General features: G+C 37.6%; 1 protein-coding gene across 1 annotated transcript in view; it reads right to left on the bottom strand.

Annotated features, from left to right (window-relative positions):
* LOC114066804 (nck-associated protein 5-like) overlaps positions 1-25,816 on the bottom strand; it is a gene marked incomplete at its 5' end in the record, with an annotated part of 103,532 nt that overhangs the window by 23,685 nt on the left and 54,031 nt on the right. The window contains 4 exons of the mRNA XM_027901786.1: positions 5,926-6,113; positions 8,680-8,809; positions 10,845-10,981; positions 13,151-13,465. Of these exons, the coding sequence (XP_027757587.1) occupies positions 5,926-6,113; positions 8,680-8,809; positions 10,845-10,981; positions 13,151-13,465 (770 nt within the window). The remainder of the gene's footprint in view (positions 1-5,925; positions 6,114-8,679; positions 8,810-10,844; positions 10,982-13,150; positions 13,466-25,816) is intronic.

Raw genomic sequence — 25,816 nt, 5'->3', positions numbered from 1 at the left:
CAGGAGTTGAATCAGACTTGAGGCTAGAGAAAATATTTTTAATTCTGTATTATTCCCATGGGTGGTATGGTCAAATCTGTTTTCTTTTCAGACCATGCTCCTGTGGTTTTTGTCACTTATGTTGTCAAATACTCGTATATAATTCCCTTGACAATAGATCAAGTTGGGTAATTACTCAGACAGTCCTTGCTTCGATGGAACAAGTATTGCATCACTCAGCTGAGAATCAAAACCCTTTGATTAAATGGAAAGGAAGTCTTGTAACCCCAACCTGTCAGTGGGTAAATTCTATTGAGGCAATTTTGACAAATGGAAACATGTGTAACCAAAAGGCCACATTCAGGGGTCAACAGGGGCTTATATAAAAGCATAAATACAGTTAAAGTAATTTTCAGTTTTTGTGATGGGGAAGATGAAAGGGTATCTGATCCTGACTGAATTAGAATGTTTCTAGGCTGATGTCTCTAAACATCAAGAAATGTTTACAAAAATAGATCACCTCCCTAAACATATGCAATGATTTGATATACTAATGCCTTGCTTGAAGGAAAAACAATGATCTTAAAACACAAAAGGCGAGAGAAAGAGACTGCAGACTTATTCCCCATTTACAAATCACAGAGTAGCACTTTCTTCCTTAACATCTTAGGTTCGTCAGGGTTAGGAAAGCAAATAAAACTGATTACCTCCTCACCTCCTCCTCCTCCTCTCTCTTAAAGCCTGGCAAGAAAAATAGCAAAGAGGTGGTAAGATTTCTGTGCTTGATATGCAGTAAACGGTGTACAATTTCCATGTACAATTAGTACACAGAAACCTACTATCAACTAAATCCTGGATTTGCTCCAGCCCATTAGATGCTTTCTCTTATTGGCAAGGGACCTCTTCTACCTTCAATTACTTTCTAGTATAATAATTTGTAAGAGTAGCTTCAAACCCTGTATTTGCAGTTAACATACACATTTTACAAAACAAGCTGAGACTGAGGTCACCAGGAGCATTTGCTGTTCTTTTCTGGTTGTAACATCAGCTAGTTATTGCTGGTGCCAATTTACAGTGAAATAGATCCTAAGACCAAGTAACTAGCCAAATATCACCCAGTGCTGCCACAAATGCAGGTACTCTTGTTATTTTGCAAGTAAAAGGCAGGCAATTATTTAGTGCTCACCTGAGTGTGCACTGAGATGCAGCTTCACTCTCTAAAATACAAATGGTAGCTACAATACCTGTTTTTTACCAGTTCCCCACAAAGGAAAGTTTGGGGTAATGTTTATATTTCTAACCATGGGTTGAAAGTTTGGTACTCAGTATAAGCCAGCTGCTGGTCAGGGCAGAGAAGCAAGTGGTCAATACCTCCTTTCCACTTTGAAATCTTAGAATGCAGCTCTTCCCAACTGCTAATTGGACCAAAATCATTATCCTAGGCTTTTTCACATGTGATAAGCAGAATCCCTCCCTAAGCACATCTGATAATGCAAAAAAAATTAGTTCTCTGTAAAAGCAGAGTGCACATGGTCTCCCTGGAACCACTTCAGGTACTTAAATATGGAAAGTCTCTTTTAAAAGGGATTTGATATAAGAGCCCAAGAGCTTCTCTCTTTCAGAGAGAATAAGGTACCTTCAGAGAGTGACTCAGAGAACCCAAATCAGGCACATAATGCTGGCACTTTCTCCAAGAACTGCCTAAACAGGTGAACGCTACGAAGTACCCAGTGTGCTACCGCCCATTCATAGTCTGTCTCGACTTTCTGATCTCGGCAGGAGATGAAATGCAAGCAGTAGCAGCTCATGCCTTTCTTTATTTTGCCCTCACTCTTGTTTAGTGCAGCCTGCAGAGTTGCCTGGGCTGCTCTAACTGTTGCTGTAATTCAGGAAGTCTGGAACACCCTCTACAGAATCAACTTAATGCTCAGAGATCCTTGAGGATGGCAAGTGTTGTGCAGTTATCAAAATTTCTTAGTTGTGTCTAGTCCTTTCCTGGATATTCTCCTCTGTTAACAGCAGGTTTGTGAGCACAATAAGTCAATCATACAGCATTAACTCCCAATCAGCTTACTCAGCTGCAAAAAACCTTGAGTTTATCTGGGAATGCTGCCAGGTCAGTCTTATTTGTAAGTGCAGCCTAAACATCAGCAACCTCTAATTTTTCCTTTTCCTGTATTTGCCAGCGCTCTGTAATATCTACTTGAATTTCAAGACTCGGTGATTTGAGCATTTGATCTCACTCATGAATCGTCTGTTCAACACATATGAACTCACATTCTTCACATTGCAACTCACAACTTCACACTGCACATAGAAACCTCTTCTGTTAAATGAGCCCCCCAGTTAAAGTGCTGATGCAAATTTACAAGGTAACTCTGCCAGAAATGTCAGATTTCTCATGTATCTCTTCACAACTGAGGGAAAACAAGAGGAATCAGAAACTTCTGATGGGTACTGACCCTTTTCATAAAGGATCTTTTCTGCAGTCATGTCTTGAAAAAGAAGCAGCCCTTGATGGTGGCTCAAACTGAGTAATACATAGGGACAAAGAAGGCTGTATTACAGAATAGAAGTATGTGATGGTTGGCTAAGGACAGGGAAATAAATATATTTTTCATAATTCTTTGGGACCGTAAGGATGGCTAAGAAATAAAATCTTTGACCAACTCAGTTACTTCTCCAAGGGAAAAAGGACAAGAAAAAGTCTTGTGTTGCTTTTTATTTGATCATAAAATATGCTAATAAGCAATGGGCCTGGGGGAGGGAAATTTATCTTGTTTTTTGAATTCTTATAAGATAAAAACCCACTGGCTTTTAAAGCCTAAACAGTGAAGTAAATGATGAAATGTGAAATAGTTTTTTCTTTGCAAAAATGTGGTAGCAATCATAACGTGGGCAAAGTGTTCAAGAAATTACTGCTGCAAGGAAGAGGAACAGCTGTTTAATTCAGGGCTCACTGAAGTTTCACTGACAAGGTGTCTCCCATGGGCTGAGTGCAGTGGACTTTGGATCAGGTGCTGCATACTGCTTATTAAATCAGAGAAGTTACTGTTCAAATACAATTAAGTCATTTGATACATATAAAAATTAATGTTTCTAGTTCTGAAAATCCTACATGAGGAAAATAAACCATAGTTGTTAATTCAAGTGACAGTTTTACATCCATGAGTCAATGCACCTTATTTCTTTCTTTGAAACTGCGAATTGTTTTTCTTGTCCAAAATTCTGCAGTGTACAAAAGGATGACATTATTTAAGAATATGTTTTCCGGGTCAAAATAAAAGTAACATAAAATTGGTCTTAGTGTCAAGAGAATTTAACCAGGATGCTGCTTAAGACCTGGAAGACAAGAAACTATAACAATAAATATTTATCCTGTCAGTATGAAAAAGCCTTTTTTGATTCCTCAAATTCTCCCTGCAGTGTGCCTTTATCATACTAATTGTACATTGGTTGTTTATCTTCTGAAACTCCTGTGCAGTACTTTTTTTGCTGATAAAATTTGTTGTGTATAAACTTTGGAGGTAATGCTGGTGAATATGTTGGTTGAGGAGGAGACAAATCAAATGACAAGTCTGGGTTAACAGAGCTTCCTGCCAGACTGTCTCATTAGAGCCCCCAGTACTGTCCTAGTGCTGTACAGCCCAATTTAATTGGGCTGAGGGACTGACACAGCACACTTGCTCTTCTGACAAGCAGTGTAAGCTCATTCTGCCCACCATGACACTTTTCTGACACACATCTTTTGCTTTGTTTGTTAAAAGCTTCACAAACACCACTTGGAAATTAATTTCAAAGCACATAGCATTTCATTTTTCAAAATGGCAAATATTCGACATGAAAGCTGCATTATTTCCCCCTCAAAATTTATAGTTTTTTTTTTTTTTTGTTTGTTTGGTTTGGTTTTTTGTTTGTTTGTTTGTTTTGTTTTTTAAGGTTTGTTGACCATAAGTGCCTCCGTGTCTGGGGCTCCCCCTTTTTTTTGTGGGTGTTGTTCCAGGTCACACAGTTCTAATTTAAACAGACTTGTGGATTTTCCTAGGTTGGAAAACCTACAACTCAAAAAATTTGCTGTGCTGGTTCAAACAAGGAGTTCAGGACAACCTGATTTTCATGGTTACTGCCTCTCATTTGTCATTCTGAAAAGTTTAATGCTAATAGGCAAATCTCTAGTGCTTTACTGAGCTTTCACCGTTCACCAAGAGGCAACCCTGTGTTGAGAGCTATTTCTGCTCCTTAAAAAGTAAACTCCAGAGCACCCAAACATAGTGCATGTAAAATGCTAGTGCTGAGTTACACCTGTTGCCTTTTAGTTTAATGATGGAGTTTTGCAAGGATCCTAAGGCCAGTTCAGTTTGTTTAGGCTTTGAGGCTGATTGGGCACAATGAAGAGATGTCATATACAAGCACTGCATGAAAAGAATTAATTGAAAGTAGATGCAACTCTCAGACACTTTTCTATAGTAGAAACAAATCTAATTGCTCTGCTAATAGCACAAGACCTTGGCCTTCAGAAGGCACAACTGATTTTTATGTAATTTTATATACATACATACCTACATACATATATGATTCATCTCATGTGCATAATTAATCTATGAATTTCTGGACTTTCAAGATGAGGAACTAAGTGGATGCTCAATTTATTTTCCTTCGTTTAGCCTTTTACACACTCTTCTGCTGCCTTTTTCTTGAATCATGTTCTAGGTACTAATGAAATTTGGTTGTTTGGGAAATAAGGCACATACATTTCAGGATTTTCCTTTTGAAGTTTGTGAGTCAATTTAATATTCAATTAAGCAGAACTTTCATGCCAACAGAGTTGGAATAAGCAGGGGCACAGAAGTTTGTTTCTTCATATTCCTCCTGCACATTTTGCCCAGACTCCTGAAAGCTGTAAGACTCTAATTTTGGTTAGAGTTAAGCACCTCGAAGTTACAAGGCACAGTCATTTTCTGAAACTGAAAACTGGAGGGTGGGAAGAGATAAAAACTCTTTCTCATTTATGCACTACACCAGGGTTTTACAAACCAGCAGCTGATTCATTGTTTTCTGCTACCACCTTTGTTTATATTGTAACATACCCAAAATGTGCTGAGTGCTACATACAGAAACAAAAGAGCTTTCTGTCTTAGAAAAAAAGAAAAAGAGCTGGGGAAACAGACTGAACACAGAGGTGAAATGATTACAGTGGATCATGATTAGGTGCCTCTATTTTCAGAAAAAATTGGCTTGTTAGATCAAAGCAGAGAGAGTCAGAGGATGAGAGGAGAAGACATGAGAAAAGAGGAGGAAAAGAACAGGTTGAGAAGTTGCTTTTCAGGCTTGCTGAGACTGTGTGATGTCAGATTCAAAACTTTTAGAAACAGAAAAGCAAGTGGATTCCCATGAAGTAAGAAGAGAAAAAAATTGTTTCAGTTTAGCATCAAGATCCACCAATCAGATTAGGAATTATCTTCATCAAAATAATCTTTAAAACCTTCAAATCAGGAATTCCAAAGCTATCCCCCAAAGTTATTTCAAATGAGATTAGAAGATAGGTGACTTCCGTAGCACAATTTCATTTGAATTTTCAGGATTACATCTTTAGAGATTTAAGTCATTTACTACACGTTGCGCCATACAAACTATCTAATTACATGTGAAGGAGCAGCCTTAAGAGATAAATTTTGTGTTTTCTTGCTAGCTTTAAATTTCAGTTCCTCACTAAGAGTGAAGTGCTAGACTGTCTCTGCTTGTCAATTTTGGAAGTCTAATTCTATGACAGGTGAGGATCCAAATGTAACATTCTGTTCTAAAAATATTTAGATCTTTGCTCTTTTGTAGGTCATGTTGTTATTTTCTAGTCTGCCTGGTTTCAGTAATCAATCAACACTCTGAGGAAAAACCAAAAGGCAAATAATAAACAAAATGAGAATTAATGTAAAAATTACAGTAACTTACACTTGGGTTCTCCTTGCCCTTGCTGTCTTTACTGGAAGATCCACTCAGCTTCTCAATTAAACTGTAATGTGTTAATTGTTCAGGTCCATCCTCTCCAAAATGGCCATAGAGACTATGTTGGTATAAATCCAAAATTGAGATTGGGTTCCCCAGAAACGACCTTCTCTGATTTTGTTTTTCCTGCTCAGCTATAAGAGATTTAAAAAATAATATCATTATAGCAGTCTACATAGATTGTAATATATTTTAAAAACTTTTAAATGTATTTCAAATGTTTTAAGGTATCTGGAATTCAGTGCAATAAACCCATTAAAAATACTATCTCCTAATTCTCCAGCCAATGCATATACAGGAGACTGTTCATACTCAATATTAGAAGTGAAGGAGATGGCATGAGAAAACCAACATTATTTTCCTCTCTTTTTAAATTATAGACAAGATGGTTAATCTGGGGAATCTGGGGGACCCTACTTATTTATTTGCAGTAAGTTTTTGTTCTTGTCTCAATAGCCTTACATAGCAGATGCGCTAAGTTTGATAATTCTTTCCTTTTCACTACATTTTTAGTTAATGGATACAAGAGCATAAAAAAATACACTAGTAAGGTAAGAAAGAGGTGCTATCCATTTGTTATAGATCCTACTGTAGCACAAAGTAATTAGGAATAAAACCACAGTTTCTGAAGTCCAAGGCTCAAAACTCCTTCAGAAGATCAAAACAAAACCAAAGACATTTTCTGCAGCTTATGAAAATGCAGAGAAGACACACGCTTATGTGATCATTAAGTTCATTTCGTCGCACTTCTTGTTACACAAACTTCATCTCTGCCTTATAACCTACAGCATCCAGTGCCTCCAACAGAATCACATCAGGATAAAAAATAATTTATGATATTCAAGTCAAAACATTTTCATGGTCAAAAGAGAAGAATCTGGAACATTTGGCATATTCCCTGCTGCTCTACTGACCTTCTCCATAACATTGGGCAATGCACTGGGAATCTTATCCAAAGCCCACTAAATCAATGAAGGTCTTATCATTGACTCTTAATAGCCTTTGCAGTGGGCACTCAGTCTTTCTGTTCCCTGCTTATAAATGAAAAACAAAAATCACTCCAAGATTATAATTGTGCGACCAGTGAGTCTGAGGACTCAGCTAACAAATATAATTAACTATTCCTATAAAAATATTCTCTGTGAATTGGTTTGCTGGAGCCCCCTGCCTCAGCCTCATGTGGATGTTTTGAGGTCATATCGCTGGCGCGCATAAAGACGCCAAGATCTTTGAACACAGGATGGGATAAAGTATGGTCATTAATACAATGTGGGAACTGCATTTATAGAGCACAGAACAGAAATCCTGACCATGAGGAAGGACTGTAGCAGAAATGCTCTTGCAATAATGCGTTATAATCTTCTTTTCTATTTGTCTCAACAGCAATTATGTATTTTAGTTCTGTTACTAACCCAGAAGTTAGGTACGTGCATAAAATTAATTCATTTCTATGTAAAATGAAATGACCTGAAGTCACACTTAGGTATCACTGAACTTGGAATCTGCTGCCATTTAATGCATTTGGTAACACATAATAAAATTCTTTTTTTTTTTTTGCAAATTATCATCTATACAGAAAAAAAAGTGTTTATCTAACTCTTTAAAAACCCACACCTTTCTTATATTAGAACATGATTTGTAAAAAGCAGAATCTTTAAAAAGAAGTGTTTATGGGCTGAGCTAAATGACTTGCAATATTTCATACAGATTAAAACCACAAAGTTACAGAAGTAATGTAAATAAGCTGTCCCAGCTTCCTCTCTGCTCTCTCTTTTCCATGGAATCACAAAAAATGGATTAGCTCTGAAAATGCCAGCTGCTTAAGCCCAACTCCCAGCAGACACTGAAGAGCACAGCGTGTCCGTCCAGCCGTCCGCGGTGTTTTTAACGCAATCATCACCGCGGTATCTGCTGTAGGTTAATCTCTGCCAGGTCAGGCTCACGGCTGTGCAAGGGTCAGCACAAATCCTGTGAGTCACTCAAGCACTGCTTAAGCTCTCAGGGCCTCAGTGGTGCAGAGACCTTGCACTGGCCTTTGCACTTGCCAGAATTTATCTCCTCCAGGGAAGCTGTGCCAGCAAGGATACGATCCGCTGAGGGCACACACCTGCACTGAAAGGTGGCTTGCGGCATGAGTTATTAAACAAACAGAAAACTATTATCTCAAGGACCTCTCTTAATGTATATTTATCTACTGGAATTCAGTAAATTCCAAATTGCCATCAGCTCTCACAAAAAGCTTTGGTACTTGAAAACAGCAACAGATTCACAGGGGACAAGGAGAGAGACTTCACTATGGCACCACAACCAACATCACTTTGATGCCAAGGTTGGAAAACCTATGGTCTCGATTACTGCATTATTTCAACTGGCTACATAATTAAAAACAAACACCCCCCCCCAACTTTATAGTCACATTTCAATTTTGTAATAATGTAATTATTTTTATTTACACTGTAGAGATTTATGCATAAAACCCCACAAGGTAAGCCTCTGCTAGCAAAAACTGGGGAAGGGAAAAACAGATATACACATAATAAAAGGCAAAAAGTAATAAAAAGCTAATGGAAAATTAGACTGAAGAAAGATTTGGTTTTAGAAAGTGAAAACCAGGCAGGAAGTTCAATGAAGGACACTATCTCCTGCTGAGTCAGAGTGGAGATGAGGGATATGTATTTTTATGTACAAATTTTCAATTACCTTGTTTGTTGTTCTTCGTTAACTCCAGAAAAGTCTCCTCTGCAGTTCTAAAATAACTTGTTTCATACTCTGGCTCTGGCTCAGTGTCAGTGCTGCTTGCAGAGTAAGTGCACACCCTCAGAGCTTTGTCCTGCACAAATAAGGGTATCACAGTAATCAGATGATGCATATGTATCAAAATAATGCTGAAGATAGTACTAGGAGTAGAACATTTTATACTCATCCTGCAGTATAAATGGGTAGTTCAACTGGAAGAAGTCTGTGTTACCAGTTTAGCTAAACATCTCTCCTTCAATTAAGTAATCATCAGTCTGACATTGGGGAAATAACACATTCTTGTCCTGCTAAGTCCCCTGAGTCAATCTGGCAGAAACAGTCCAGATTTTATGTGGGGTTTTTTCACTGTAATTTTTTTTTTCAAATCTACCAAAATTTGCTCATATTTTTATTGACCAAGTTAAATTTTAGAAGTTCTCAAGTATGTTTAACACGGTCTATTTGTAATGTGAAAAAATTATCATACCACAAATGGTTTACCACAAGCAATTCTAGAGACAATTAGGATGGCAAGTAGACAATACTCATGCTTTCTATACCAGTAAATGCTCAGTTTTTCCTAAATTCATGTCCCTTGTCCCGGCATTTACATTATAGTATCGGAGAGCCTTAATTGCCAGCTGATTCCTATGCCATTTCTTTCTCAGGAAAATTTTCTTCTGGAACTAAAGAGGAGTGCTGACAGCTCTGGACACCTCCTAACCATGGAAAGCCTGAAGGCTTAAACCTTTCAGAAGCAGCAGCTCAATACAATAAAACCCACAAAATGGGCAGGGGGAAGCTAAGCCTGATACTGCTGAGCTAGTGTCATGTTCAAACACCACCTACTATCCCAACCCCAGCTGCCTATCAGTGGCTCAAAAGGGGTTTTAATTCTGTTTCTCAAAGAGTGATTTTAATTTCCACATCTTGCCATCCATGCTGCAGATTTTAATGGATGCAGAAGGACATCCCTTTATAAGGATTCAAATCCCTGTGGAGAGGGAACCAAACTTGAGGATACCAGCCATGTATGCTCAGCACTAGAGATTCCAAGTCAGCTGCAGTCCCAAAAGACTTTAGACACATTCACGTGCCAGCAACACCCACACTGACCTTCTGACTCTTCGGCAGACTAATTAGCAGCAACACATCTGTGGTGTTAAGGTGGTTTTGGGAGTGGTCTGTTATGACTGTCCCAGGGTGAAGACCATCCTCATGTGGTTGTTACAAGCAAGCCAACACTACTGCACCACAGAGGATTCACCACCAGTTGGTCAATGACATATATAAGACAAGTAATTCTACCTCTCTGTTTCTGTTCTAAGTCTTCAGAGCACAGGCCAGACAAAAATGTGAGATGGCCCAGCTGGTAAGTAGGTGGATAAGGCAGACATGCAAGAAAGCTGCACAATGAAATGTTTTAGCCTCTTGTAGAGTAAGGTTTATTAGCCAGCAGTCTGCCAGGTTCCCTGCTTAACGCCCACTTTGTTCAGTTTTTTTCTCTCTTTGCTACCCTGCTGACCCTGTACTTCTCTCAGGATTTTACTGTCTGGCATTGCTGAATGTGAAAAACTTGGCAATCAGCAACAGCAGCTTTCACACAGGTGTATGCATTTGCATGTTTGGTCTTTCTGCGGTTTTCGTGAAAAGATTGAGGAACAGACAAATCATCGCAGGATTAACCAAAACCCCACAGAAACATTTAAGAATATTTTCCCATTCAAAATACTTTCAGAGCCCATCTGCTCAAGCCCTCACACTACACAGCCATACAGACAAGGAAACCTAGGCCAGGGAAGAAATGAATCTGAATCTCATAAAAAACAACAAACAAGGTCAACTTTCTGTAAGAGAAAAACAGGGTAAAAGGTCTCCATTTCCTTGTCTAAAAACACCTGTGAGGATTTTAACTGAAACATGTTTGTAAACCACGAGGACAAAGTACTGTATTATTATTATTATTATTAATAAATAATGAGATTGCAAATGAAGGTTAAGAAAGTGAATATAGCTGTTAGAGTGTTAGTTACTATTTCCACCATGTTAAAAACATTGGCCATTTCTGATACCTATACACTGGCCACAATATCTATCTCATTTAACAGATGCCACTTCTTAACTTATACCTTTGCTTTAGTAGTTTTCTTGGTGGTCCACTCTGGAAGAACTTTTCTATTTTCTACAGTCTCTTCAGTGTGCTCTAATGAGGCAGAGGTCACAGAACTTGGTTCTTGTTCACTTGGCTTTGCAAGGTTAATTATTCCTGAGTTAAGGGAGACATTATTTAAATTGTAGGTCTCATCAGTATCTTCATGATAGTATTTCAATTATAACTCAGTAAAAACTGGAGGCAAGTCATGATACTTTCATTATGTCAAATAATATCCTACTACTCAAAGGAACAACTTACTAACTTACTGGAATAATTCTAACTACAATGGCACAATTTCATACAAAACCATTTCCAGTCAGAAGAGGACGGCATGACTTTAAATCCCTCTGCTAGTTTTAAAATATATTCACTTTAAAAAAAAAAACAACAATCAATAACTACTTCTGTGCATTATAGGATCTGCTTTGCTATTTTATGTTCTCAGAGAACAGTCTTTTAATATAAATATAATTGGAAGTACCTTTCTAGCAGAAAGCCAGCTTCTTTATTTGCTCTACTTGCACTATGCAAAATCAGAACATCAAAAAAGATATATGGTGCATATGGAATAAAGTGATAATTGTAATTTGGATGAGAAAGTGAGGGAGAGAAGAATAGAATGAAAATATTCTAGTAAAGAATGAGTTGACCCCACCATCTGATGTATACTACTTTTTTAAACATCTCTTTATGACAATTTAATTAAGATACAAACCTTACAAGGTTGGTGCAGTGAATATTAGCATTAAGATCAGAACAATCTTACTGGTACTGACTTCTTATGAAGCAATTCAATGCTTGCAGCCTCTGTTCAATTTGTTATAATGACAGTGTTTAATCATGGGCTCTACTCTATAGTCCACTGCTGAATTGAGGTCACACATGTGGCTATTCAAGCATGTAGCATATAATCTATAACTAGGATTTCTCTTCTGAATCCTTCTAAGCTGTACCATTAATTACCAGTACATTTATTTTTAAAATACTAAGTATTAAAATGTCTTCTATTTAGCTTTGATTTGAAACAAGCAGGGGAGTCTGCAATGAAGCATACAGTGTGTATTTGCAGTCTATTACACTACTGCAACACTGCACTGGGAATATTGCTAAATCAACTAAGTTCTAAGATGTTTAATTAGAATCCTTCTGTTATGCATCCTATGAAACATATAAGAGAGATTTCTTTCCTCCCAGGCTCAGTATATGTCAGCTCATTAGCAGAACACATATTTGATGGTCTTAAACTAAGCCCAAACTTGATATTTAACCTTACATGCTAATTATACAGAATCTCTCTTATAGAGTGATAGAGATTTATGCAAGTTAAATATTCACATTTATAGGAGCAACAGATACACTGACAAAGTGCTAACCACCATAACCCCAATAAATTTGTGACATTGCATTTGGTCAAGATAAAACAATACTCTTCTCCATTAAACTAATACTTCTACTGTGTTTTGTACTGCATCTGTCATGCTACAAAAATTTCCCTGTTATAACTGCTACGTGATTTCTAACATTATTAACATATATTAATTACTCAAAAAACTTCAAAAACTTATACAGTCAATGTGTCTTTATAAAAAAATGCACAGAGTTCAATGGAACTACTTACTAATACTAAGTTATTTGCTGGAGCTTTGACGGATTGCTAGTCCTTTTATTCCTTTGTCAGCTTTTATTTTATAGCTTAAACACACACTTAGCTCACAAGTGAAAGTAAGGTATTTTATGCTCGTATATAGAAATGTATTTGTGTGATGTAGTAATGAGAGTCTTGTTTGAGGTCAAGGCCGTATATTCATTGGGACAGAATTTATGCATTGAGGCCAAATGAGTCTTTAGTTCAAATCTAAAGATTTGGTATCAAAAGACTGGTATCAAAAGCCAGTCTTTATGAATATATCTTTTCTGTGTCACAACATGGCTATGCCTTGTACTTTGCTGCAAAGTCTGATCCTGAATGTTGCTGAACACTCACATTCTTATTCAAGACAAATTCCAAGGCTGGCATATGTTTTTTCTTCAAGTACTGTTTCTTGAGAAAAGGATTTAAGTACTAAACTAATTTTTCTTTCTCAGATAAGCATTATGTGCAACAAAATCTCCATATGGCTCAGGTCACAAACTTGTTAACCTTATGCGTTCATAAAAAGAGTATCTTCTGCTCTGCGTTTAACATTTCTGTTATCAATTGCCATTATTATAAGATCTCTGCTAATGAAAACAGACGTCAGGCCAGAAATAATGTGATTTTTGGTGCAATTGACATTTTACCTGAGGAAGCTGGTTTTGGAAGGCGACTTTGAAAAGGTCGTATACCTTTGGCAGTCATGGCCGGGTCGGATGTTGAGTGACTAATTATGCTTTCCACAGACTCCTGGCTCTTAGCTGTTGAAGGCACTTCTCGCTCAAGAGTTTTGGCTTTTACTGAAGGAGCTGAAGGAGGAACTTGCTCACATGCTGCAAGGGCTTCTGTTTCCAAGGTTGATTCTGGCTTAGAAATGTGCCGCCCTGTAGATCGGTTCCCCGAGTCAGGGAGGGGGAAGGTTCCAATCCCACTGTCCAGTGTCCTCATCTGGCAGCAAGACTCTAAGACACAGGAAAATAGTGTGATGACAGGGAGCTAAAAGCCTTGCTGGCATTTATAGACAGTGGGAAAAAAGGGCCTTTTAAAGGGAAGGTTTCAAGCAAAGGGAAACAGTTTGCATTTTGTGAGTATGATGTTATCTGTCACTTGTGTGCTTTTTAAACTATGTCTGTCTAACCGAACACAATGAAATACCACACTGAAGTGCAATGAAACCAACCAACAGGTGACAAAACATTGACATTGTCTTGCTTCAGAGTAATGGTGTGATAATGAATAAGAGGGGCATGTCTCAGTAAGTGATTACAGATGGAATTTTTAAATGATTTAGTTTGAAGGGCCACAGAATATCTGAAGAGTACTAATATGAGGGATATTGAGTATTTTTTCTGACATTAACCCACACTCCACAGAAATTTGGCCTCTCTATACCTATGCTTTGTTAATTGTTTCTCATACAAGAATGTGTTAATCAAAATGTATCACTAATTCTTACAGAAAATTAAGATCTAAAAATTTCTCACAGATACTCATCTCTCAGAGCATCCTGAAAAACTTGGATAGCAAGAGCCATGCCTTTGTTTTACTTGTTAAGCCCTGGTTCTGCACATCCCATTTTGGGTAAGTGTACACTCCCCAACACAATATATCAGTCAGATACACCTTAAAGTACTTGGTTTGGAAGCACTGTGGTCCCACATAACCCTCCAGCTTATTCATCCTACTGGAAAGGTGCTGTAATAACCATGGAACAGAGAAATATGCAAGTGTAGATGCCTGCTCATTGCTATCCTAGCAACCAGGATGTACCAGCAGCCCCTGCCCTCTCATCTTCTATCAGTTTCCAGAGACTTCCCTTTTGTTTGCATAATGGGCAAACAATGTCAAAGGGACTATGATGGCAAGGTCCTTCTGAGAGCTATAAACACCAAGGAGGGAAATTCAGCACTAATGGTTGGAAAATGAGCATAATTTAGGTTAAATGTCTGGAAATGTCCCTTGACAGCGAGATCTTCAGTCTGTGGCAGACACTCCCAAAGGAAGTAGAGGAATTTACTTTGGTTTGAACAATGTAAGGCTACACTAGATAAAAGATATACTGCAGTGAACAATTGTACTCTTGCAGGAGATGCAGAATATGACCCAATATATCTTCTCCATCTCTATTTTCTGTGTTTCTGATATTGATTTCTTTTTTATGATATGCCCATTTGTTATTTAAGTCTGTTGTAGTTAGCAGTCCTCTGACAAGTCATTTTCATTACTTTTTCTTCTAAAGCATTTCTAATACTCTCAGAAATTTGGAAATATTCCTCCCCTATGGGTTTTGCCTATTTGTTTTTGAACTAAGAACATTACCATGGTCATTTATGTTACACATCTTCATCTCTAATGGGTCTTACTTGATAGCAAGTAAGAAACTACTTACAGATAAATGTGTATTTATATTTCTTGGTTCTTGTCAAAAGAGAAGCAGCCTGTGTTTATGTGGTCCTCATTACCTTATCCTTGTCACTCAGAATCAAAGAAGGACTGAAAGTCATATTGAGCACCTTAATCTTGCAGGGCCTGCTGAACTGCTAGAGCAAAACATGCTATGCACTGTCTTTTAAAAGGGCAACAAGTGGCTCTGATTTCCCTCACACAATTACTGCAGCCCAATCAATTCTCTCTATAGGTAAAAGAAGATAAGCTGTGGGAGCCATGTCTAGCTGGCACCTACATTTTCCATCACATTTTTGAGCTAATGTGCCATAATGATTTTAGAAGTTGCTGAAGGTTATCCAGGAAACGTGAACACCCCAAACAATTATATTTGGTTCTGATGCACCAAAAGCAGGCAACCTATGTATTGAACCCTCTTACTTTGGCAATCCTTCCTCTGACATATTTTTTCATTTTGTTTTTGAATAGTGAAATACTACGTAGAAGTGGGTTAACTGTTACTCCTGGGAGTGCAAAAAAAAAAGCAAGTTAACATGCTAGGTGTCTGCTCTTGCCATTTTCTGCAGGTAATTGATTTTAAACAGTGTGTTTAACAGGGACTGGAAATGCTTCAACTAAGGACTGTCAGTGACAGAGTTAGTAAATAAGGGAATATGGATATTATATAATATATATACAATAAGAAAGGACTTCTCTTAGTTGCCTCTTGGCCAGAAGAAAGACATTTGTGCAACACTGGTTATGTTGGAGAGGCAGAAGCTCTTCAGCAGAGACATGGATTAAACTGGAAGCACAACAGAAAAGAACTTCCTGAAAATAAAAGTCTGAAGAGTCTGTCATCTACATCTGTATGGTTAATGTAGAACCTGATTTTGTAACCCATTTCCACAGGGACTTTGAAGGATATTGTAGTGTTGTTTCCTTACTGAGCACTCTCTGAGAAACTAAAACGTCATTCCCTTTTAATTATTACAGGGAAATTAAGGAGGATCAAAACGTATATCAAACAGCAAAGCTACAGCTCTTGCTCAGGGAGAACTGGAAGATGAAAACTATTTTATCTTCTGAGGTTATGTTCCTTAAAATGACGTAAGGACTCATCTTGCCCACTGTTATCTTGTGTAGGTCTAGGAATGGACCATGAAAGCAATGGCATAAAATCAAGAGAAATGAATACTGAGGGCTACACTTCCAAGAAAATCTCCTGCTGTTTTCAGAATAACTGGGAGAGTGACGTAGGAGCACACCAGCAGTATCACATTTAATTAAGAGGAAAAATAGTTTTAATTGATTATAGTTTCTTCCTATGTAGAGACTCTATCCATGATAAAGGCAGTACACCAGGTGGAAAACAGATTGTTAAAACAGCTCACTAATTTTTAGTTCTGAGAAACCTCAAAAGGGCCTCCCTTCAAAGTGCTCAGTACTGAGCAGCTCCCATTGTGACACTTAAAGACAGATTTTTTCAGAATTCTGTGACTCAGATATGCTGAACTATCCTCAAAAACTTAGTCCTAAATCCAGAATACGCCACCAATTTCTTTGTGGATGTTAATTTTTCACTAGTGAAAGTAACTAATTCATCCCTAAAGCTATATAATACAAATAAAAAAGTATCTTTCAGAACAGTTTGTATTAATGAATGAGTGTGCATTATCTTGTGTTGTTTTTAAACTTTCATGAAGCAACTGCAACATAAAAAAATATGTTATACACCTCAGTGACAGCTTTCAAACATCTTCATGGCCCATCCGATTTCATCAGCTGCACTGACACCTCAAATGGCTGTTATCACTGAGAGCTGCACAAGACTACATAATGAAAATATGTAAAAGTTAAATCTCTGATGCTGTGACAGTACTACTCAATAGATGAAAAATGATTCTGCAAAACACTAAAGCCTGAAAAGAGTTATATATGACCTTAATTACATTTGCTTGCAAAGTCTTCCTGGCATACCAGCCAAATTCCTTGCCTGTTTCTGATTTTTTTTTTTTTTTACCTCCTTCTTTGCCAACAAAGAAAGAAGCTCAGAGAATGGCTTTTAGTTTTTGTAGTGGACACAGAGAGACTCACTATCAGTCATTTCACTGAATAATCAGACTAGAATCAAAAGCTGAAATACTGAACCAGCCTCTACTCTCCCTCCCATCATGTGGACTTGAGTGTGGGCCACTTAAGTGAAGCCCCTGAAAGTCCTATTGTAGAAGAGCATTTCCAGAACTGAAAACCGAAATAAGGAAGAATTTACAGAAATATCCTGGAGACCAAGAAAACTCCGAAATGCATGGAAATCTTTTGATGACAGGCCATCGCTAAGAGCTTTGTGTACAATTTGAGGAAGACCTTTAATGTCGAGAAGCTTCTCAGCCACTGAACAAAAGTAGAAATAGAAAGTTTTCTGAAAGTTTGCTGAACTTCTTACTTCTCAATAATTTTCAGATTTAATATTTTCACAGGCAAGGTGATCATGCAGTTCATGCCCTACATCAGCTGGACATGATGGTAGTTTGTACAGCTGGACAGGTTTTGGTACATTGCATCATCACTGGTGCTTTACCAATGTTTTCTGGTGTCAGCAGACCACCAGGGCCTCTTCAACATGGGGTCAGCACCCAAATTAGATGGAATAGAAAGAATCTGTGAAAACTGTGTGAACCATTCTGAGGGTCTGGACAAGAGGAGAATAGAAAAGGGACATACACTCAGGCTGGTATGTATCAGGAATGCTAAAAAAATGAGATCATCACTGGGGAAAATAACAATAGCAGCTCCTTCTGTGGGTTTTTTACATTTTCCTCTGAAATGCAAAAATAAAAGAGTTAGAAGTAAACATATCCCACTGTCAAGAACTGACAACTTAGAGTTCATTAAAGTATCTTAGGGCATTCTCCTGAGCATAGATTATTTAAAAATGCATCTTAAATAACAGTATCAGATCATTAAACCTAATTATTCTTCAACTTCTTTTTTTTTTTTTACTTCTTCTGAAACAGTTACCATGAAGATACCAAAACCACATTAACTCTAGCTCAGAAACCATCCTTGGTAGAAATCACTGGAGACTGGAGGAGGATACCCAGGGAAGCTGAGCACTGACCTTGCTTTTGTGTTCCTTCAGAAGCACTGGTATCAGTCTCTGTGAGGGCAAAAGGAGCTGGTACCACGCTGCTTTATGTTGTTATACAGCCCCCTTCTCTGTTCCTCTCTTTATGTAACACATGTGAAAGTAAAACCAATTTTGGAAAAAAAAAAAAAAAACAAACCAAAACACAAAACCCAAAGAAAACAGAACAGCTACAATGAAGGGAGTTGCTTCCAACACAACACAAGGAATGCAGGTCCAGGCTCCCTCGGGCTAAGTTCTACACCACTGGCTGCAAAACTCAAAATAAGCAATGGAGCAAAATCTGTCCCTCATTTAGACTAGGGCCATGTTAGTCTTTCACATGTTGAAGCCATGTTGAGTCCTAGCACACATCCAAGAGATTTCATGAATGTCATAAAATGGAAGACACAAGGTGATGATGTACCTTTAAACACAGCTTCTGAGTACACTTTTCTTCAATAATGTGAAAAGATGCTTTTGCTAAAGGGGATATAACGCCACATTATTGCAAACAAACCTTTAACTGAGTAACTGGAGAGTGTTTCATAATGCTTCCTCAGGTAAAGCAAAGATTCACATTCTAATAAAGTCTTTTTATGTTGTATCTTAAATGAGTTTCACAGATGCTTAGTCTCTTCACAAATCACATGCCAGTCCTTCTTTACATACTGTTAAGAAGCCTATAAAATAACTCATGGTTATTTTGACCGTCTAGTTAAAAAAAAAATGTGAGTTTTATTATGATTCTTGAATCATCCATAAAAATCTTTACGTAAACCACAAGATCCAGTTTTACCCACAGAGCTAAAATAAGGCATCAATCAACAATTCTATTAAACAGGTACCTGTGCATACACAGTATCATTCAAAATGATCAGGCAATTCACCCACTTTGAATTAAACACAATAAGAGGAGACATTTCTGCATGGTGGCACAGCGGGAAGGACTTACAGGTCCTAAGAAGAAATAACTATAGGTCCTAGCGCGTTTTAAGTGCAGTTTTGCCTCTCTAATCTCTTGTGCCATGAGTGAGAGAAGGCAGCTGCCTCTCAGTGCTGCCTGAGGGGTCGAGTTTTCCAGAAGCAGCTCAATAACCTCAACCATTTCCCGTCAGGTAGAACCAGGATGCTGCTAATGAGACATACAGATGGACACCAGATGTAACTACTGCAAACAGATATTATTTCTACTTCAAATGTCACACAAACAAACAGCTCCTATGTGGAGGTGGCAAAGTCACAGGAGTGCTTATGTTACTTAACTTTGATGGCCAATCTATCTTAACATTAAGAATAAAAAACACTACGGAAGACAAGTCTATTTTAGGTCAAGAAGATTACAGGTGGTTCTGCTTCCATCAGGCTTTCTATGTATAATACTCATAGCACAGGGACATATTTTCTTTCAAAGAAGCATCCCACCTCATGAAAAATGTGGAATCCTCCCCTGTGCTCACCACTACAGCTGGTTTGAGATATTCCTCACATAAATTTTCGAGTTTTGGCCTACAAAACTGTACATGATTGACACAAATTTCAGCTGAAACCTAAAGTAACCACCAGAATTTTCCCCAGAAAGCAGACAACTTCAGGAAAAAAATATCAGTCAAAAATAGCTCTGTATCAAGAACAGTTTCACTGGGAAATTTCCAGCAAGCTGTTTTCAGTACAGACTCGAGCCTTGAAAGGTTTTTAGAGGGACATAACACTAAATGGGCTTTCTTCAAGGAGTATCTACAACAGTACAAGTGAAAGGATGTAATTCCCATCAGTAGCAGAATACAGAAATTCTAAGAAATTCTAACAAATTACCTTTCTTTGCATAAGAAAGTTCAACTTAGTAGAAAGTTGACAAAGGGAACAAGATAACATGTAGTTGTTTTCCTCTGAAACAGAAAGGGAGCAAAGTTTTTTCAAGTATTTTGAAACATGCCAAATTTAAAAACTAATAATTCTTCTTTTTTTTTTTTTCAGAAAAATATTTCAAATGTAAATAGGACCTTGCAAAATTCTTTTAAAAGTTAATAAACATCTTTAAGCTACATGTGGCATTGGCAGGAAGAACTTAAACTACAGATGGCAAAACAGATCTCTTTATTTGCACATCCTTCTCTTCATCTGCAATGCTAAAGCAACCACACACACCAAAAAAGAATGTATTTCTGCCAAATCAATGTCAATTTTAAGTAGATTATTCCTTCTGGGTTTACACTATAATTTGATCCAATTAGACAAAGATGAGTGCATTATTGTTTTCTATCTGGATCTGAGGTATAACCAGTATGTAGAATTAAAAAACCCCAAAGGCTATCCTAGGTAAAACTAGAAAAGACCCAGGTTTTCACAGACCTACATTCCCATGGGCATTTTACTGGTGACATGGGATTATTTCTAATGCATACTAAGGAAGGGTAAACGGGCAGAAGATTGTACTGTGTATTTTCAAATGACAGATCTACAGGTGAACTTCATTCATGGCTGCTTGAATCTGGAATTACAATTTATATCTATTTATAAAACTAATAATAATAAATGAAATAAACACAGGCTTTACAAACTTATTCAGTATTCTGTTTGCTTCCTAGTCACGCTTTTTTTTTTCAAAACACACAAACTTCAATATGTCATTTATCTAATAATTTGTCAGCTGTCTTGACAGTTTCCCATGACCACAATCCCATCTCCAAAATGTATTTCCTGAGTTGAAACAGAAAATTGCTGCCTCATTTCAATTCCAGTCCCACCTTAAAATAAATTTCTAATAGTAAGTCAGAAGACTAATTTTAATTATTAGTGAGTAGTAATGATCTTGTACTCCAATTTAGGAGTTATCTTAAGACCTTTTTTTTTTTTTAACAAGTGCTTCCCATCCTCCTCCAGGCATTTAGATCTGTTCCCTGCATGCTTGTAATGGTGGCAAGCTATGTGGAATAGGGCTGTTACAGAGCACAAAATGAGCTAGCAAAGGAACTTGGAATTTTCTACTGCACATTTCTCAGTGTCTATTAAATACAAAGGTCTACATGTACTTTTCCAGTTGGGGAACTCTCACAACCAATGATGGCTGGAATGATCTCTCTGTATTATACTGTTATACTTTCTTCCTAAAAATCTACTCACTGTTCTCAGGAGGCAGGATATTGGAAATAGGTACAATTTTAGTCCTACTGGAAAAGATATACTGAGACCTATAACTCATGTGAAGTGCAACTTTAGGCTCTGTGTAAAAGGTAATTAAACGAGGTCCAGCTGCAGCCTGGCTGTCAATGAGGCCAGCCTAGAAATACTTTGGGGAGCTATCCCCATCCTTTTTTGGCTGTATGTCCCCCTTTGGATTGACATCTGCACTTGCCAATCAGCCTTACAGCTCTGCAGCTATCTTTGAGAAAGTTTTAGATGAGGAACAGCTGAGAGGAAAGAGAACTCCTCACATCTGAAGCAAGGTGTGAAATCCGAGGTAAGCAACAGGTCTGCCGCAATGCAGAAATGTGGCTTTTTCCAGGCTTTTTCACTGAGCAAAGCCTTCTGTTTCCTTACTGAGCAAAGCCTTCTGTTTCCCTACGTACCCTGAAATGTAAAGGTTGCTAGCCAACAATTGCACACTGTCTCAGGAACCTCTTACTGGGGATTGCTCATTCAAGGCACGGGTGGATGCTTCCCTTCATCTGCGGTTCTCTAACACAAAAGACATATCCCAGCTCTCAGGAATTCTACTTACGAGCAGCAAAGCCCAAGAAAGGATGGTTTATTATTTACCCAGGTGCTAAGGGCTGCCTCAGCCATGCCTTTTCCATGTAACCACAGGCCTTTATCTTTCTCTCTTCATGCCCCAGTTCTTCATATTAAAACACGGAGCTAATCACACTTCTATCCTGAGGATAAAGAACATAGATGTTCGGCAGCCACTGTATAACCAACTAGTAATCTCTCCAGTGAATAGTGCTTGTGTAGAGATACTTTTAGCTTTTTGGAGGTTGTTCAGGAACTAATAGCAAGCTGGAAAATACTTACCAGAAGCATTAGGATTGGTTTTTTTCTTTTTTTTGCTAAAATTATTAGAGGCAGCTGGTTTATTTTAAGAATAACTGCATTAGACCGCAGTTACAGGAGTGAAGAGGTCACACGTAGCATCTTAGAGACACGGGCTGCACACAGTCCCCAAGGGAGCATTTGGCTGTTCCACTGAGGGTTTCTGCTCACTGACTGGTGCGTTGGAAGCATTTAAGGATAGCAGGATGGAAGCACTGATTTACTTGCTCTTAAGCAACTCTCTTATAAACTGGAGTTTACTTTCACTCATATGGAGATACTTTCTTTGATTTTCTATTCCCAACAGATAGGACTAGGGATAGTACTTTAAGCACAAATGTTGTCTCTGGTAAACATGGACTGATTTCTAAGTGCACAGGAAACTCTGGGTTTTGCAAATGCACAAGAGAACACACTATATTTATTTTTTAACATCACCGCTTTTTGTTTGTTAGTACAAAAAATATTGAAATTAAAGGCACATGAATGTTAAATGAAGCTTTAAATAATTTATTTGTATTTCTGCCCTGCAGATGGCTTTACTTAAAGCCAACAAACACTTAAAAATATACACGCTCACCTGAAACAGACTGATTTTATTTCTTAATTAATGACATGAAAACTCATGAACAGAGTGAGTGCAGAGAGCCTCAAGTAACTTTTAGGTGTACTATAATCCTTCCACTTTGGTACCCAAGTTCAAGTTCAGCTCCTCCGAACCAGCTGAATCACTGTGAAACCAATTGCATGCAAGCAGGAGCTAGGAAGAAACCATCATGATTTAAAGCCAGAAGAATGAACAGAGATTTTTTTTCAGAAAATCTACTATTACCAAAAAAAAAAAAAAAAGTATGCCATGTTACATGGTGTTGCAAAAACACCATTAGAATGACCATTTTGAAACAAAATACTGCACCTCTGTGCCTGTTAAAGATGGGAAGTAGAGCAATTATCCACTATGAATATATTGGTTCATTTCTTTTTCCTAACAGTGAATTGTCCAAACACTGAGTAATTGAGTTCACCTAGTATTAAAAGCTATGCACTAATTTTACAGGTATTATTTCTCTCTTACAGTGTTTTTGTTTTTTTTTTTAAGAGTCTGTTTTTCTATGATCTGCTATGATGGCTAATTGCATAATCAAATGCCAACAATTCAGGTCTCAGATGGAAGACATGAATCAAAGTTCCTCAAACTCAATTAAAAACAGCAAAAACATTAGGAATAGGCATCCTTTCCTCAGAGTGAGAACCTGGAAAGGCATATGCCAGCTCAAGCATAACTGATAATTCGGGTGAAATTTTTATTTTTATTTTTTCATAAAGCTTATAATAGATGTCACTGTAGAAAAGGAGCATAAAGTTCACATGAGCACAGATGAAACACGTTTAAAATAACAACACACCCTCAATCAAAACGATTTTCAGTTTGCTCAGTTGTACTTCAGGTGTATGAATTAGTTAATGGGAAATGCATGACTGAAGCTTCATGCACAGATCTAGCCAGAAGCAAAATACATGTAAAAGTAGAAAAGTTTCAAATAGAAGGATTCATAGAGAATACTGGCATGTACTATCCTGTAATAGGTATGATAATCAGGCATAGTCCAGATTTGAGTGATAAAAATGAATATAGATTGAGTTAGACTGTAAAGTAGTGTAAATCAACACAGAAGCATTAACTTCAGAGTCAAAGAACCCGGCCATCCTGTTTAATTGACATTTTAAGCCTGAATGAGACCAGCAGATTTTCAGTATCTTGAATAATAATTAGACTGTATCCTATATATAATGCATAAAGAGCCACACTTCTCATTCCAGTGATAAAATTTGGTATTCCTGGGTGAATAAATGTAATGACAAAGAAGGAAATTAACAGCAAAGCATTGTGGCTAATAAAGAAGTGTTGATCCAAAATATTAATTCTCTCCACGGAAGGAAGACAAGCTAGACAGTAGGCTGCAGCAGTGCTGCAGAATTGGCAATTAGACAAGTGCTATGTCTACTATCTTTAAAGTACAAAGAAATGATTTGTCTTTGCCAGACTGTGAAGAAGGTAAGCTGACATAAATTAGAAGACATTAATGGATGTTAGTTTCTTATTATTCACATTGGCAAGGCTCTCCATCATCTTCATGGAAAGTAAGTATCAACTAGAAAAATACACAGAAAGTTTCAGTCTATTACCATAGGCTCCTCCAGACAATCATTTCAAAATTAATCCCTGCAGAAATGTCCAAATGCCAAACGAGTCAAGAACACAGTACAGCAGACACTATTCATCCCATTTCTAGTGGCCCAAACTCACATAATGCTATTCCTGTCTCAGCTCTTTCCATTCTGATGAAGTGCCTGAGTAGGAGGACTTCCAACCTAGGGGTATGTTTTTACACACAATGCAGTCAGTTGTTCTTGCAATGCCTACTAGGTATTAAACAAGATTTCCCCTCAGTGATGGCTCATTTTAGCTACTCTGGTTCAGAAAAGTAAGCAAACCAGAGACATGGATCATTTCAATTGTGTTGAAGGATCAGAAAATGAAGATTTTGAAGTACAAAAGTGGAAGAAGAGTGCTTGATAAGGGCATGAAAATGTAAATGCTTTGGGGTTATTACATGGAGGCATCAAGTGGCATAGTTAGAAGAAATGACTGAGGTATTTTGGTGAGTCAAAGTACAAATGTAATGTTTTTTACCCAGCTGAGCTCAGTTCTGTTGCGTACTTTCACACACACCTCTTGTCTCAAGTATTCTGAGAACAGTAAGACCATGATGCATAAGGAGATTGTGACGGTCTCCCCGTGTCTTCCAGGACACTTGTGGCACTTGGTTTTGAGGCTTTTTTGGTTTTGGTTTGGTTTTTTTTTATGAACAAGTTTGGATCCTGATATTCCTAGAGGCAAGCAGTTTATTTTACAATTTTTTAATTCATCATTGTTTTAGCAATTGGGAACCTAATCCCTTGGATTGACATCCAAGATGGTTAGATATAGCAAGTTATGTTTTTAAGCTGCCTGCTCCTCCTGACTCCCATTTCAAGGCTCTGACACAGGAAGCAGGCTTACTAAGCAATACAGCCAGCACCTACAGATCTAACACCTACATCTCACCTTCTGCATGCACACAGGGCTTTAGAAAATGGTTTTGTTACTGATATCCAAATAAATTTATGCACACTTGTACTATAGCTCATATAGGGGATTCATGAAAAATCTAATGGCTTATCAAAACTTGTATCAAAACGTAACATTTTGCAGATTCGAAATAGGAACAAACCCAGATTGGAAACAGATTCCATGATAACTGGTTTTCATTGATGACTTTTACAGACAGCAACCTCACATGTAGAGACTTCTAGGTACTCCACAGCTTTGCTGGGTGGTGATGGGGAAGATATAGCAAACATTTTTCCTTTAACTGATCATGTGTAAATGAATAATTCAACTGCTATATCGGTGATAAGATGATTGCTAAACGGTTCTTCTCAACTTCTACCAATGGCTTGATTAACACTGACAGTGATAAGTTGTTTTCTCAGGCATTGAGACTTCATGACAAGAGAGGATTTATTTTGCGGTCAGAAGACATTTTATCAGTTGAATATTGTTCTTCATTAAATGCATTAGAGGCGTCCAAAGATTTGCCGGGCATTTAAGCAACTTCTGGATTATCCTTTTGCCTCTCCACAGTGATAAGGATCACCTTTCTTTACTAAATGCACAGGCCGTAATACAGTTCAATTTGTTCACCATCTTTCCTCTGTCACTTAT

This window comes from Empidonax traillii, unplaced genomic scaffold (genome assembly GCF_003031625.1).
Source record: "Empidonax traillii isolate 1590-97213 ecotype Southwest subspecies unplaced genomic scaffold, ASM303162v1 scaffold815:size503231, whole genome shotgun sequence".
In the NCBI taxonomy this organism is placed as follows: Eukaryota; Metazoa; Chordata; class Aves; order Passeriformes; family Tyrannidae; genus Empidonax; species Empidonax traillii.
This window is presented reverse-complemented; position numbering and strand designations above follow the sequence as displayed.